This window comes from Neovison vison, chromosome 7 (genome assembly GCF_020171115.1).
Source record: "Neovison vison isolate M4711 chromosome 7, ASM_NN_V1, whole genome shotgun sequence".
In the NCBI taxonomy this organism is placed as follows: domain Eukaryota; kingdom Metazoa; phylum Chordata; class Mammalia; order Carnivora; family Mustelidae; genus Neogale; species Neogale vison.
The window spans coordinates 720,368-735,648 of NC_058097.1; the positions used below are offsets into that span (position 1 = coordinate 720,368).

The 15,281-nt window shown below is 62.8% G+C and overlaps 1 protein-coding gene across 5 annotated transcripts in view; it reads right to left on the reverse strand.

The window, feature by feature from the left end:
- The window catches only part of ACSF3 (acyl-CoA synthetase family member 3), a 40,038-nt gene extending 25,068 nt beyond the window's left edge, over nt 1-14,970 (reverse strand). For 3 of the 5 annotated variants that reach the window (XM_044255547.1, XM_044255546.1, XM_044255548.1), the window contains exons 1-4: nt 8,748-9,757; nt 7,405-7,560; nt 2,659-2,813; nt 1,356-1,501 (exon numbers count right to left, since the gene is read on the reverse strand). In XM_044255547.1, coding sequence (XP_044111482.1) covers nt 1,356-1,501; nt 2,659-2,813; nt 7,405-7,560; nt 8,748-9,413 — 1,123 coding nt within the window. In that variant the 5' untranslated portion in view covers nt 9,414-9,757. Of the gene's footprint in view, nt 1-1,355; nt 1,502-2,658; nt 2,814-7,404; nt 7,561-8,747; nt 9,758-14,789; nt 14,807-14,938 lie in introns of those variants that run through there. The other 2 variants (XM_044255544.1, XM_044255545.1) reach the window with 2 other exon arrangements.
- Nucleotides 14,971-15,281: the final 311 nt, after the last annotated feature.

Sequence of the window (15,281 nt, forward strand, 5' to 3'; positions counted from 1 at the left end):
CTGCTGGGCTCCCTTGCAAACTGCTTCCCATCCTGGCGCGGGTCTTGTTTGCTCTTCTAATGAACCGGAGGCTCCCCATGCCTCTCTGCTCCCTCCTTTCCCCTGACACCATGCACTCCCGGCAAAGCAGGTGTCCAGGGGCAACAGTGTGGACGCCCGCTCCGCCCCAGGCCAGCCGTGCAGCCCCGGCCCCTTGTATGGTTGCCTAAAGCCTGTGTCAATGGGATGACGTCACCCGTGCGTCAGGGGCTGCTCTGGACACAGTGTGGCCGCTTTTGGGGAGGCTGAGTACTCACCCACCTTCTGACCAGCAACCCCACCCTGGGAGTTGACCCACGAGAAATAAAAAGGCACATGTTTGCAGAGGACCTGCACACACGAATGTCTGCAACAGCTCTGCCGGTCACTGTCCCCAGACACAAGCCCGTGTCCTTTGGCGGGGGAGCAGGCTAAGAAACAGCGGCCTGTCCTCACCATGGGATTCTCCTCAGTGAGGGAAAGGAACCCACGTCCACATGGATGAGTCTTGGACACATCCCGCTAAAGGACCCAAAGGCCATGTCCTGTACGAGTCACTGTGTGTCATTCCAGAAGCAGCGTGACTACAAGAGAGAACAGATGCGTGCTGGCCTGGCCTGGGGTGGACGAGGTGCTGAGCCGTCGCAGCTGTCCTCATCTCAAGCCTGGGTCGGCGTTTCAAACCCTGTTTCCAGAACCTCATGGAAGCAGACATGGGCAGGGGGAGCGTGACTGTGCGTGCGTCCAGAGCTGTGCTGCTGGGACGTCTCCTGTGCTGTGGGCTCCCAGGACTGGGGGGGACGCCGCGTGGAGACCAGGAGAGTGCGGAGAGCGGAGCGGGCACATCCACACCTCGGGCTGCGGCTCTGTCGACAGGGTCCCTGCTAAGGAGCCAGGACGTGCAAGTCTGACTTAACGTCAAAGCATCTCAGGGAAGGCTGGACAGTGAGCCCAGGGCACGGAGCCCTGTCTGCTAGCAGGTCATGGGGGATCCCCCCTCCCCCACAGCCCCTATGCCCTGCATGGCTGCAGGTGCCTGCACAGGAGGCTCCGGCCAGTAGCCCATGAGGCCTGCATGGAAGCAGTGCCTGCCCGGGAGGCACTCTGCTGAGCACATGGTCCTAGTCATTCCCGTTCTTCCCATTTGTCACCCGGGAAGGACACTGGTTTCAAGGACACCTTTCTGGCCTGTCCCTGACGGCCACGTGGGAAAAATGTGAGTGCCCACAGGGGACAGGCCACAGCCGCCCTGAGGAAGTTCCCTGGCCCGGCAAGGCAGCGTCCTCCCCGGCCCGGCCCAGCTGAGGGCGAGGACACAGCCAGGAGGCTGCTTGTACCTGGCACACGCGTGGCAGTCAAGGGGTTGGACAGGGCCATGCCGGTCTCCGTCATGCCGTAGCGCTCCAGCAGAGTGTGGCCCGTGATGCCCTGCCACCTCTCCAGCACGGGCAGGGGCAGGGCGGCCGACCCTGAGACCATCAACCTACGAGCACAAGAGAGGCAGCCTCAGCTTCCTGCACCAGCCCTGGGCCGGAAAGTGCCGTGCTCCACGCGACACCCGTGTCCCCAAGCTCATGATGACAATGCCCGCCAGTGGCTAAACCTGAACTCTGTTCTTTACAGAGTTTGTGGGGTCATCATCGAGCGAAACAGGTCTTCAAAAGAAAGAGGTAGGGGCACCTGGGTGGCTCAGTGGGTTAAGCCTCTGCCTTCGGCTCAGGTCATGATCCCAGGGTCCTGGGATCGAGCCCAGCATCAGGCTCTCTGCTCAGCGGGGAGCCTGCTACCCCCTCTCTCTCTGTTTCTCTGTCTACTTGTGATTTCTGTCAAATAAATAAATAAAATCTTTAAAAAAAAAAAAAAAGGAACAGGTAACTACAGTAAAAAACAATTTTAGGGTCTTTGGAGACGTTCTTTGTACACGACAAATACGTGGTCTGTAAGCGGCCCTAGACCACAGCTGTGACAGTAAGAATGGGGTCTGGGGGGTAAACTGCTTCCAGGTCTGAGGAGCAGGAGGGGCAGCCGTGGAGACCGCCCGGAGCCGAGCACCGAGGCACTGGTCAGCCCGCAGCGCGACACCGGTCACTCACACCACAGCACGCGCCGCCCGTTCACGCCAGCCAGGCCGCGGGCTCTGTGTGCCGTGAGAGGCTGTGCTTGCCACGGGATACGTGTCATGGGGCTCTGGTCCAGCAGAAGTCGCCAGGCCACCCGCCTGCGTGTGCACGGTCTCAGGGCTCACACCCGAGCAAGAATCAGGCCGAAGGGCGCCGTGTCTGTGGGCTCGCGAGAGAGCAGAACAAGCCTCACGCCACGGAAGGGCCCGGAAGGTCCAGCACATGTCTGTCAACGGGGCTTCGAGGGGCAGGGTAGGGGTGGGGGCGCTCCATGGGGGAGGGGGGCTCGAGGGCCAGAACGGGGGGCCTGAGACCTCGTCCTTGCAACTGGACCATGAGACAGACAGAGACATGCAGAGAGAGACAGAACACGGACAGACACGCAGAAAACGTAGCTCGCTGCAGCTCTACAGGCTGGAGAATACTGCTCCCTACCACCTGGGCCTGTTCGGCTGAACATTCATGATGTCAGCTGCCCTCTACAGCCTTCGGGGCAGGAGAGCGAGCCGCTTCCATTTACCTAATTCTCTGCTCGCAAACCGCGCGGACGAAAGCCTGGGCGTGAGGCTGGGTGAAATGTCTGTCGTAATAATCCGTCAGCTTGGCGTAGATCGTGGGCACCGCCATGAACACGCTAATCCGGGGGCTCTCACCACCCAAGAGCTTTTCCCAAACCTAGAGAGGAAGCAGGAGGGATACAGGGAGCCGTGAGAAACCCGCACAGGCTCCGACGCGGAGACACGCTGGCTCCCGCGCGCTTCCCCGAGCAGAGACCGCCCCCCTCCCTCAGCTTTAAAGGCCCCGGACATGGCTCCCACAATGAGGCGTGTCACCTGAGTGACTCTGGTCGTTCTTGTGGGAGTCCCCTGTGCCGGACACTGGCGTCCGGCTGCAGCGTGACCTGTGAGGGGGACACGGCTCCGGCCTCGGGTCTGCTGCCAGGAGGGGGGACGCACCTCCCCCTCTCCCAGGCGGCACTGGTGAGCCTGCGGGTCGGCCCCGGGCCCGGCCCCAGCCCCAGCAGACGTGCGGAGATGGTGGATGCGTGACCATCCGGTGAGGTGAGGAAAAACCACGTGCGTTCTGTGTTTTGTTGGGTAGCAGATGCTCCCTGTGTCCATACAGAGATGCGTCCCAGTCTGTCTGGTGAAGTCCTGACTTCAGAAAGCACGTCTCCTGTTTTGTAATGGTTTTCTTTTGTATTTCCACTTCACTGATGAAACCCTTGATTTTCCCTCATTTTGTTCATCTTTTCTGCAAAATTCCATAGGCCTGTTTGTTGTAATGACCTAGAATCCCTTGTCTAATTAACTCCAACATCTGGATCTTCTGAGGATCGGCCTCTGTTGACTTTTTCTCCATAATCATGGGTCGCTTTTCCCTGTTTCCCCACATGCTTCGCAGTGTGGCGGTGCTGATCGTTGTCTTTTTTTTTTTTTTTTTAATATTTTATTTATTTATTTGACAGAGATCTCAAGTAGATGGAGAGGCAGGCAGAGAGAGAGGAAGGGAAGCAGGCTCCCTGCTGAGCAGAGAGCCCGACGCGGGACTCGATCCCAGAACCCTGAGATCATGACCTGAGCCGAAGGCAGCGGCTTAACCCACTGAGCCACCCAGGCGCCCCTGATCGTTGTCTTTAAAAGAATGGTATTATTTCCCCCGATACGCCCGCCCTCCACGCAGCCCTTCCTCTTATGGGTCAGGGTGCACGGGATTGGCCCCTCGAACACTCTGGAGCGAGGTCTGGTCGCTGGAGGTTTACTCACAGCGATGTGGGATGCTGCGCCAGTTTCTCTAAGACTGGGGGACACCTGCCAACGGGGAGGCCTTGGGACAGCTCTGTATGGACACAGGGAGCATCTGGCACCGATCTCTGCAGCCACCCCCCACCCAAGCTCTGGAATGCAGATTTGCTGGAAATTCTGGGTACCTCTTACTTCCCACGGGCTTGTAAAGCCATGGGTCCGCCAAATTGGCGCTGCCCGTCACTGGGGAAGATGTGGCCTTGGGATGAGGGCAGCTGAAAAGAGTGTGGCCGTCCTGATCTGGCTAAGGTGGAACTGCCCAACGCCATGTGGCACTCCTATGTGGGGCCGAGCTGTGTGCAGACCCTGCCAGCTCCTGGTCTGATGAGCCCCGACAACACCCTCCCCTTGGCCAGACCTCGTTCTGCCCACCAAGGTCTCACCTGTTGCCCGGAGCATGTGGACAAGAGGACTCACAACGGGACAGACTCCCACATCCCAGGGGAGGTACCATGGCGGGGGGCTCCTCCCTCACAGGCTGCCTGCCATGAGATGAGGGAGGACAGGCCCCACAAACTGTCCACTCTGGGGAGCCATCGTCTGGTCCCCAGGCTTCGCACTCAAGGCTACAGGAAGGAGGGAACACGTGCTGACTGGTGCTGTGGTCCTCTAGCCTGGCCTCTGATCCCAGCACACAGGTTACACACCAGATGCCACCTCCCGAGGGTGCCTGTCCTGGCACTCACCCAAGTCAGCAAAGGGGGCAGGGGCTGCCCTGAAATGCCACATTTCCTCCCCGCTGTCCCAAACCCCCAGAAACTAACACTCGTCCATCTCGGGATTCTGTGCGGAGAGCGAGCCCCCCAGAGCCTGCCTCTCGCTGGCAAGAGCGATTCCGAGGCAGCCGGTCCCCCCACCAACAAAAGAGGCGACATCCTAGGGGGAGTGAGGAGATGTGCAGGACACCTGGCCAGAGGGGGTGACCAATGCAGGGGCAGGGGCAGAAGCGGGGCCGCGGTGAGGAGGGCAGTGGCCTCGGGGATCATGGCTGTGGGCACCTTTACTGCAAGAGTGTCGGAGGGGGAGAGAGGCAAGGGGACACAGAGTGCCCTCGGAGACAAGGCCCAGGCTAGTGGGCTGTGAGGGTACCGGGTCCGGGTGAGTTGCCTGGGGGAAGACCAGGCTTGGGTTGGGGGGTGGGCAGCGCGTTCTTCCTGTTCCTTCTCTGTGGTTCCTGGGTCTGTGGTTTGGGGAAGAAAAGGTCTGCTTGGTCTCATACTGCTGCCCCGAAGGGTGTCCCTGCCACCCCCACCAGGAGCATACACGTCCCTCCCAAATCAGAAGCTGGGACATGGGGACTTTCACCTCGGCCAGTGTCGGCTGTCTGCCACTGGGGCGGCAAGTCAGGGTGGGTCGGCCTCTCCCTCTATTTAAAGGGAACCTGGAAACTTAGGTCTCCAGAGATCTGGTACTGCCCCTCCCTCTTCCTGCCTCTAAACCAAGCCGAAGACGGGGGACCCTGGGCAGCACGGCAGTGGCTCCTGAGAAAGGCTGGCCACTTGTCCAGGTCAGGGCAGCCGTCCATCCGGTCAGGGTTGGGGAGAGCAGGGCCCTGGGTCAGAGCCCTGCCAAGAAGGGGCACGTGCATGGGGGGGGGGTGTCACACATCACGTCTGCTGGGAGGCCTTTATGTCTAGAAAGCGGACAGCGCCTCAGCCTGCGGCCCCAAAGGGCATCTGCAAGCCACAGACTCTGTCCACGTAAGACCACTTGGGATCCCGCTGCTCAGGAACAGACGCGCGCTAGAGGCGGAGCTGTGGTGACTAAAGGGGCGGACAGAAGGCCCCGAGCCCTCCCGGAGCCGTGCCCTGGGCTCTCGGAACAGGTCCGAAGCAACCACCTGGGCCCGAGGGCCTCCACCCCTTCTGTCCAGTCCACGGCGGCTCCTTCTTGAACTCCTACCACCGGCCGTCAGCAGACAGGCTCACTGGCTCATCGGAGGTGAGCTCCTCCTGGACTGAGACTCGAGCGGCCGCCAGAGAAGAAAGGGTCCCCTTCTCCATGCTCTGTCCTCCTGGGAGAGGTGTCCGTGTCGGCTGCGACGCCCCTGCTGCGAGCTGGGCGCTCCGCACATCCCCGGGGCAGCGCTCACACTGCTCCTCCTCCCCAGAGGCCGAGACCGAGGGTCAGAGTGGCCGAAGGTTGCCTGGGCCGTGCTGCTCCGCGCGGCTGAGCTGGGGCTAGGCCAGCCCGCCCCCAGAGCCTCCCTCCGGACACCCGTGGGGATGAAGTCTCTGGGCTGCGAGGGCAGGACGGGGCCGAAGGCAGGCAGGAAGGCGGACGCTGCTGACCGCCGGAGACCAGGGGCCCTGCGGCGCCCTCGGGAGGGCTGCCGGGCAGGGAACCCGGGCGCTCTCCCTCACAGACCATCCGCTGGGCCAGGAGCCTGCCGGCAGCTGGAGTGCTGGGTGAGCGCCCGCCGGAGCGCGAGCTCGGTGTCCCCCGGCTGGGGACGGTCCCCCTCTGTGGGACAGCGCCCGCACAGCCACCAGTCCACACCAGGAGCCTGGCCTCAGGGGTGCCCTGGGCTCTTCACCTTGGCAGCCTGGCCATTTGGTGTTTTGGAAAGTAGCACGGTATGACCTAACCGCTCTCTTTTCCACATCTTCCCTGTGACAAAAAGCTCTGTTCGTCACATAAATCGTAGCAAAAGTCAACGCACATTTCCAAGCGCCAAGCTTCAGCGTCTCTGCGGAGCGCACGCAGGCAGCCAGCCGTGCCGGGCGGCCCCTCCCAGGGCACAGGCCCAGCCGCTTTCTCCGGGGGCGGTCTCAGCCACCACAGATGGGAAACTGAGGCTCAAACGGAGTCCAGTGGCAGGTCCGCACCTGACCAGGTCTGTCTTCCCTGCAAAGTGGCCTTGTCGTCACTGCTCTGTTCCGCAGGGGGGCCCGGGGGCTGCCCTGCTGGGCCGACTGGGAGGGGAAGGAACACCACGCTACATACGCACACATCCGGGACCAACCAAGGGCCCCCGCTGCACCTCCTGCTCCAGAACAAAGGAAAGCTGGTGTTCTTGGCTGAGCAATGGGACCAAAACGTCCTGTTCTAATCCCCGTGGATACGCCACCTCGTGGGGCAAAGGGACTCTGCAGATGCGGTTAAGGCTTGTGAGAAAGCAGGGTGCCCAGGCCGCGCGGACGGACCCCTGTGCTCACGGGGCGCAGAGGCGGCGGACAGGACTGTGGTGAGGCGGCGGACGGGCAAGGGCACGGGGCCGCGGGATGCCAGAAGCAGCAAGAAACGGCCTTTCCAGATGCAGGCAGCCCCGCACACACTCTGCTGTTTGCTCCCAAGACTCTCAGAAGTCTGGGTGTTGTTTCAGGCTCTCCCAGGCTGGGGTCACTTGTTAGAGCAGCCACAGGGACTCACACAGCTGGTGAAGTTGACACCACCGAGGAGGGCGCCTGGTCCACGGGCAACCGGATCCAGCCACGGCGCGAGCCTGACCCCCAACTTACCAGCTGCGCGCTGAACTCGGGGAGCATCACACAGGTGGCCCCCACCCAGAGTGGACACAGTAGCTTGTTGACCACGCCGTGCACGTGGTGCAGCGGGAGAACATGGAGAATCACATCGTCTTTACTCCACGCCCACTTGTGGACCAGCCCCGTCACCTGCGGGAGGACAGCACAGCCTCAGACGGGATGGAAGCCACCAGGCCAGCCAGGGCCTCCGCAGCCGGGGAGACAAGCCGGGAGCTCTGGCCAGCCCTTCACAGTATCTGGAGGGGACGGCGGCCACGTGCCCAAGGGTCTGCTGGCTCATCTGCAGACCCCCAGGTCCAAGAACAGAACAGGACACGGTCAGAGCTTTGATGCGGGGGCCCCAAGGCCTCCACATGCGCTCTTGGTGGCCCCCTTCCCAGGCAGGCGGAGGTGTGATCCTGGCTCCAGGGGGCCCTGGGGTTCCAGGCGTCTGCAGGGTCCAGGCCTGAATCCGAGCACCCGCCCTACTGTGCCTCCTGACTCGGCGCCTCCCTCTTCCCAGCTGAACGGTCACAGCACCCGGGGGTGGGTTCCCACCATGTCCTGAGCTTTGAATGAGATGCACCGTGAAACATGCCCACTGGAATCTTCTGAAAGTCACCCGTGAGGACGCCGCCCACGAGCCTCCATGACCACTGTGGGCAAACACGAACATACGCACCCTCACAGGCGCTGGGCAGCAGATGCTCTCTGCAGACAAGAGGTATGTCTTGCAGGAGACAGAGAGAACCTACCAAGGATGCCACGGCTGCAGTCAGCCGGACTCCCTTTACCCGCCGCTGAGACTCAACGGCACTGACCTCACACCTCCCCTCTGGTTCTGAGCGTCTCCTATTTTACTGCTCCTAGAGAACGAGAGTCTGGACCATGGATTTTGGAAGCAGGGAGGACAGAAATGGCAGGTAAGGGAAGCAGCTGGGGAGCTCGGCTGAGATGCTGAGCCCTGAAACACGAGAACAGCACCCGAAAACGGGACCCAAGTCCTGCACTCAGATCTCGAGAGAAGGCTGGTTCTCAGTGCCGAACCTGCATCTGAATGTTCGTGCCCCAGCTGCTGCCTCTGAAACCGTCAGCATCATACACGGGCCACACAGTTCTTTGCTGGCTGCAGAGCCCTAAGGAGCCCTTGGGGGGCCCCCGCGTTCCCAGAGCCCATCCCCAGGTCCAAAGGACTGGTGGCCACTTCTGGCCACACGTTTTAGGGAGGGCCATTAGAACGGGAGGCAGCCACAGGTGGTGGCCTGGGAAAGGCAGGACAGACCCCCCCCAGGGGCCCCGGTATCGCACCCTCGCCCCCGCGGGCCCCCAGCACTCACCATGGCCTTGATGTTGCGGTGAGTGCTCAGCACGCCCTTGGGCCTCCCCGTAGTCCCGCTGGTGTAGATGATCATGGCGCCTCGGTCTCTCCAGTTCCGCTCAGGCACCCTCCACGCCCCAGGCTCCTCAGGGGCTGTACCATAGACCGTGGGCGGGAGGGGCAGCAGGGGGACCCCCAGCTTCCGGACCACCGGGCTCAGGAGCTCCAGGTACTCCTGGCTGGCGAGGACCACAGCACTCCGGGAGTCCCGGATGAAATACTCCAGCTCAGCCTGGGGATGCTTCCGGTAGAGGGGGACGGCGATGCCTCCGCTCATCCACGAAGCCCACTGTGCCACCACGTAGGAGACGTCGTTGGAGCACAGGAAGGAGACCCTCTCCTCCTGGAGGTCCCCGTCGGCACGCTCGAGGAGACGGCACAGCTCCCGGGACAGGCGCAGGCTGTGGCTGTAAAGGTCCCTGTACGTGTGCTGGCCATGCTGGTCAACCAGAGCAATCCTGTCCGCAAAGGCCAAGGCGCGGGTGTACACCGGGGCGCTGCCGTCAGCACAGACGGCGGGGGCCGTGTGCACGGGGCTGCTTCCGCCGCCTCTCCAGGGGGCCAGCCGCTGCGAGGCCACAGCACAGAGCAGGCGCGGGAAGGACATCACGGGACGGGGCAGCATCACGCCAGCCTGATGGACCTGGGGCGGGGCCGGAAGAGAGGAACAGCAAGCACGGTCACCCGTCTGTTCTCACCTCTGCCCGCCCGACGGAGCGTGCCCACTGCACTCCCCGGGCGGAAGGTGAGGCACACTATGTGACAGCTTCCGGGCTCACTCACTGCCCAACATTCGGGCTCTTGTCTCCTCTCAGGGACGGACTTCAAAAGCGGTCGAGATGCTAAAACAATGAAACTTGGTAAAACCAAGGAAAAGCGAATTCAGTGCCCTTAAAGCAAATTCTGTGAATAGTTCTTTTTTTTTTTTTTAAAGATTTTATTTATTTATCTGACAGAGAAGGATCACAAGCAGGCAGAGAGGCAGGCAGAGAGAGGAGGTAACAGGCTCCCTGCTGAGCAGAGAGCCCGATGCGGGGCTCGATCCCAGGACCCTGAGATCATGACCTGAGCCAAAGGCAGAGGCTTAACCCACTGAGCCACCCAGGCACCTTGTAGAATGGTTTTGAGCTGGAAAAGGACTAGCCAAGAGGGGAAAGCCCCAAGGACGGCTCAGCACCCCTTTTCTGTCCATACACGGGCCAAGCCCAGACACGTGGCTCACTTCTGCTCCACGTACCCCCACAGGGAGGGCATGTGGGGACATAGGTGTGCGGTCACGTCCTGGGAGTGTCAGTCCAGCTTTAAGCTGAATCGGGATTCCTCCCTCTCCCCCTGCTACTCCCCAACTATTAAAATAACTGCGCAGCGCGGCGGCCAGGAGGAAGAGCCTGCTGAAGGGGGCCGTGGCCAGCCGGCGTCCGAAGACAATGTGCCGAGTGCCAAGGCAAGAGAGAGCCAGGCAGGGCCAGGCAGCCTCCTGCAGTGGGTCTGAAGCTCCGGCCTTTGCAGGCTGGTCTGGCTCTGTGCCCATGTCCTGCGTTGTCCTGCGTGGGGACAGCACCTCACAGGAACAGCCACGGACATCGGCACCTAACAGGAACAGACGCACACTTTCCACATTGCTTCTGCAGGCACAGCTCCATTCCAGAGTCGGGGGCCCACAGACACGCTGGGCCCTGCCTCCAGCAGAACTGGAAGACTCCTTCCCAGAGCCAGGGTAAGGTCAGTAACTGCCGTCCGCTCTGGTCTGCTCACTCTTCCCCACCGTTGCCTCTGGCGCGGGGTCACGGCGCCTCCCTCCCTGGGCTCAGCCCCTTTCTGGGCTGAGGTGTCCCCAGGGATTTCTAACGCGCACCATTTGACCCGGCAAGGGAGACGCCCCTCCCACACTGCCGTGTTTGTGCCTCTCAACCTGACCTTCAACCACCCAGTTCAGTCAACAAGAAGACCACCTCTGACCCTAGCTCACGCAAACGGAAATTCAAAACTGCTCAGCAGGCGGGCACAGATGGAGCCCAGCCCGGGGCTTCCTCTCCCGGCCGAGCACACCAGAGCCGCAGCCCCGTCAGCTCACGACGGCACACCCACCGCTCCCACGGGCAGCTAGGCCCCGGGGACCCCAGACAGCGCCTCTGAATGCCACCTGCCAGCCGTGAATGGCAGAACAGAAGCTGGAAGTGTTGTCCTCTGCGGCAGGCCCAGCAGCACAGAGATGCTTAGGAAAGACCAGGGCAGGCAGGGGCCAGGCTCCCCTGCTGCCTCCCTCCGGCTCAGGCTCCGTCTCCCGCGCCGCCCAGCTCCGCACGCTCTCCCCCAGAGAGCCACGCTTTTCTCTCCCAGAAACTTGCTACAGGGAAAACTAATGTGTTACTGTTTGCTATGCGTACTGAACAGTTTTGTTCTCTGTTCTTAATTTAACAACAGATTATACACAACACTCTGTAATTACCTAACCAGACACACGCTCCAGGGCAGGGAGAGCTGCCGGAACAGCGTGATGCCTTGAACTCGAGCCGCTCAGCACGCTGGTTCGGGGGCAGCTGGGGCTCCGCACGGTGTCTGTGCAGGCCGGCCACGCCGCAGCAGGCCCCGCGGACCTCCGAAGACCCTCTCAGTGGCGGCTCCTTGCTCCAAGGTGCTGGGCAAATACTCCTCAACGCCCCACAGCCCCCACCGGACGGCGAGGCCTCAGGTGCGCCAGAGCCACGCCACTCCCAGATGAGGGAGGCGGTCTTCCAGGCCGCGGTGCCCTACCACTTCTCTGTGCCCTTGTCCCGACCCCCACCAGGGTTCAGAGGTGAACTGGGGGCTGGTTCCACATCTCCGGACTTCTGTTGGCATAAAGAAACCTGACACGCGGTAAGGAAACAGTAAGGCCATGAGCGCGTCAGACATGCCAGTTTCGGGGAGAAAGAGAGCTGGCGAGGGGCAAAGCAGCGCAGCTGGACAGGTTTCCTGTCCCCACTTCCTGCAGACCCTCCTGTTCCCCTACAGGCAGTGGGGAAAACAAAACAGAATGTGCAACTAGAAAACCTGCTACCCAGCCTCTCTGGCCGGATTCTTGTTGGGGAGAGTACAATGGAGACGTCCCGGAGTGTGCGGTGGAGAGGACAGTGTCCTCTGGGGTGCTAAGGAGCAGGGCAGCCCGGCAGTTAGAAAAGCTGCTTCTCCCAGCCCTCTCCTGGGAGAGGTGGTGCCTGGTCCAGGTCTCCCCGGGGGGGGGGTTCCCCTCCAGGATCTTAAAGCACAGACACCTCCTGCCTCCCTCACTGGGAGAGGGGAGCAAGCTGCCTGCGTCTGCCGGGGCCCGAGAAGCAGCACCATCCCGATCCGGACGGCGGCCATGAGAAGCTGGAGCCCGACGCTAGCGACACAGAACTGGAAAACAGGGCTGCGCCCATCTTCCTCCCTTGTGGGGCCTCGGCCGACTCCACAGGCAGGGCTGGGGGTGGACGCCGCGAGAGGCGGTCACAGCAACAACCGCCAGAGAACCCAAGAGGGAAAGTCCCCTGCCCGAGACCACAAAATAACGGGAGAACCGGCGATCCAAGTCCAGGCCTGGCGGGTTCCCCACACTCCCATTCGGCCGTAGGACAAGTGGCAAGGAGTGTCCATGATGGGGAGCTGCCGGAGAGGCTGACACCTGAGTGACTCAAGAGGCCTTGGCAGCGAGGCTGCCCCCAGGACCCGGGGGGCCCCCTCTGGCTAGGGCACCAACTCGGCCCTTCCAAAGAGTAATTCAGTGTCACTTCCAAGATAAGACAAAACTAAAAAACCTAAGAAAATACAAGCCCTTTGCTCCCTAAGATGTACCCTCAGAAAACAGAGATGCACAGAGGGGAGGCTCATGGCAGCACTATTTATGATACTGAGAACTGGTCCAGATGGGGTCTACGGAGGTCAGCCAGGGAGGGCACGAGCTGGCCGCCAGGCCGTGTCCTGCAAGAGTACCAGCCACGGGCAGGTAAACCCCGTGTTCGTAAGTTACAGGGGTGCAGGGGATGTCCGTGATTTCTCAGCACTTCCCCGTTTTCTCCAGTTTTTCGGAAATGAGCATGTACGACCTTCGTAATCTGACTTTTTAAAAACCTAGTAAATGTCACTCGTTTCTTAAAACTGGAAATGCTTGAACTTCAGTATTAGTATTTTCTCTCGCACAGAAAAGAAAAAAAAATTTGTTCTGGATGGTGGATCTCCGGGTTTGTAAGTATCTGTAGCTCTCCGATTTCTCAAATGGTAGAAGCAGACACCAGGAGAGAACAGCAGTGTCCTCTTGGCTAGAACTCCTGGTTCAGACGTTGGTGTGGCCAGTGACGTCCGTCCCGCTATGCACACGCATAGTGCACACACTATGCACACGCACACACGCTTGCGGCCGTCTGTTGGAGGGACGGGGCCAGGAGCGGGACGCTGTAGGTACGCCCTCCTGAGAGGGGCAGGGGAGCTGCAGCTGGGGTGGGGGGGGGCAGGAAAGGGCCTGTGAGCCAATGCGGGGGCTCCTGAGGTCACAGTGGGTAGTTCCCGGAGCGGATGTCCAGAAGAGGCCCTCCCAGTGCTCACCGGGGGCCTCACAACAAAAGTAACTTAATTTGGGTAAATGGCCAGAGTCCCCTGCAAAGAGGCTGCCCTAATGTATTCTCCCAGCAAACATGTGGGGGCATGGGGCCCTCCCTTCAAAACAGCTTCAAGTCACTCAGGTTTGTGACCCAGAACTCACTCCTTCTCACACAGAACAGAGCTACATCCCCATTTCAGCTTGAACGGGCACAAATACCAACCTCTTGAGGGCAGAGGACTTGTGTGTCTCCCTCGCGAACACCTCCAGGTCCAGAAAGACCCGGAGACCCCCCTCAGGAGAGCCCCACCTGCCGACCACGGGGCCTCCTGTGGTCATGGGGTTCTCGTCGCTCCCAGCGGCCCGGCCTGGAGGGAATGGCCACTAAGGACAAGCAGTCAGGCCATGGGCTCTCCCTGTCGCCGCGGCCCGGCCTCACGCAACTGCTGTCCACATGCCCCCGGCCCAGGATAAGCAGCGTCACCGTGCGGCAACGTCACAGAGCCTCGGCCCAGACCACAGAAACCTGCCCTCTGGGGAGCTGGGCCAGCCCGCCTTCTCCCAGAGGGGGACAGGCTGCTCTCGGATTCCCCAGGAGCCTGGCCAGAGACGCGGCCGACCGGGCAGCCTGACCACCCGGGCAGACCGCCAGAGCACGTGCGCCTCGCGGAAGCCTCGCGGGACAGGGCTGCTCCCTGCGGACTCAGGCGCAGCGCACACCCCGCATGGGCTCTTCCCTTTGGCCTCCTCCCCGGTCCGTCAGGACAGACCGGCCACACGCCCGCGCAGGGAAGGGGCCCGCGGCCAAGACCGCGTCCTGGGGGTGACACCTGCATTCAAAGGCGGGTGTTTGGTTTCAACAGGAGCAGACGGACCTGATGGGCCCCCAGCAGCCCGACCCACCCAGCGCCCGCGGGTAAAGCGCAGCCGGCGGCCCGAGGTGCCCGAGGACCACCTTCTCCTTGTGCTGGGGGCACGCTGCGGCTTCGGGGCTGCTCTCAAGGTCGTAGTTTTAAGTGCGGCATTCACGGGGGACAGACGCCCGGAAACCGCACCGTGCTGGGCAGTAAAGCGCCGTCTCCCAAGGCCGCGGGAGGGACAGGCCACCCCGGGCCGGAGCCCGCCACGGCCCCGGCCAGCCTCGAGGAGGGTGCTGGGGCCTGGCCCTGTCGTCGCAGCGGCCGCCGCCCGCCCCCCCCCCCCGGGCTCCGCTCCCGCAGCCCCGCAGCCCCGCAGCCCCGCAGCCCCGCAGGCTCCGACTTCCTCCCGTCCCGGCCTCCCCCGCCGGCCCCCGGCTCCCCGAGACCGGGCTCACGGTCCCCCTCCGGAAGGCGGCCGCTCACGGGCCTCCCGGTCCCCAGAGCCCGGCCGCGGGAGACGCCGGACCCCCGCTCGCGCGCCCGCGGCGCAGAAGCGACTTCGCGCGGCCCGAGGAGCTCCGCTCACCGGGGCCGAAGGCCGCCCGCCCGCCCGGCCCCCGGAGCCGCGCCTCGGGCGGGTCCCCGCGCTCCCCCTGGGCCACCTGCGGCCACGGGGGCGGGGCGGGGCGGGCGCGGAGCCCTGCGCGGGGACACCCAGGGGGCGGCCGGCTCTACCTCGGCGGGCCCGGCGCGCGCCTCCTCCTCCTCCTCCTCCCGCGCCGCCTCGGGCCGGAACCGGAAGCTGCGCGCGCACTAGTCGCGTCCGGCGCCCGAGCGCGTCCCCCGGCGCGTGCGGCCCCTCGGAGGCGGGTTCCGGGCGCGGCCGGGCGGGGCTGGGGGCTGCGGTGGGGTCGGCAGCCGCGTCGGCGCGAGGCCGTGTACAGCCCGACGGCCCAGGTCCCTCCGGCGTGCGGGGCTCCCGCGAGGACGGCGCTGCCCTGGGGCCCACCCTCCGGACGCGGGGGGCAGGGAGACCGAGCGGTGGAAAGGGCAGAGGGAAGACGGGACGGGCCGAGCC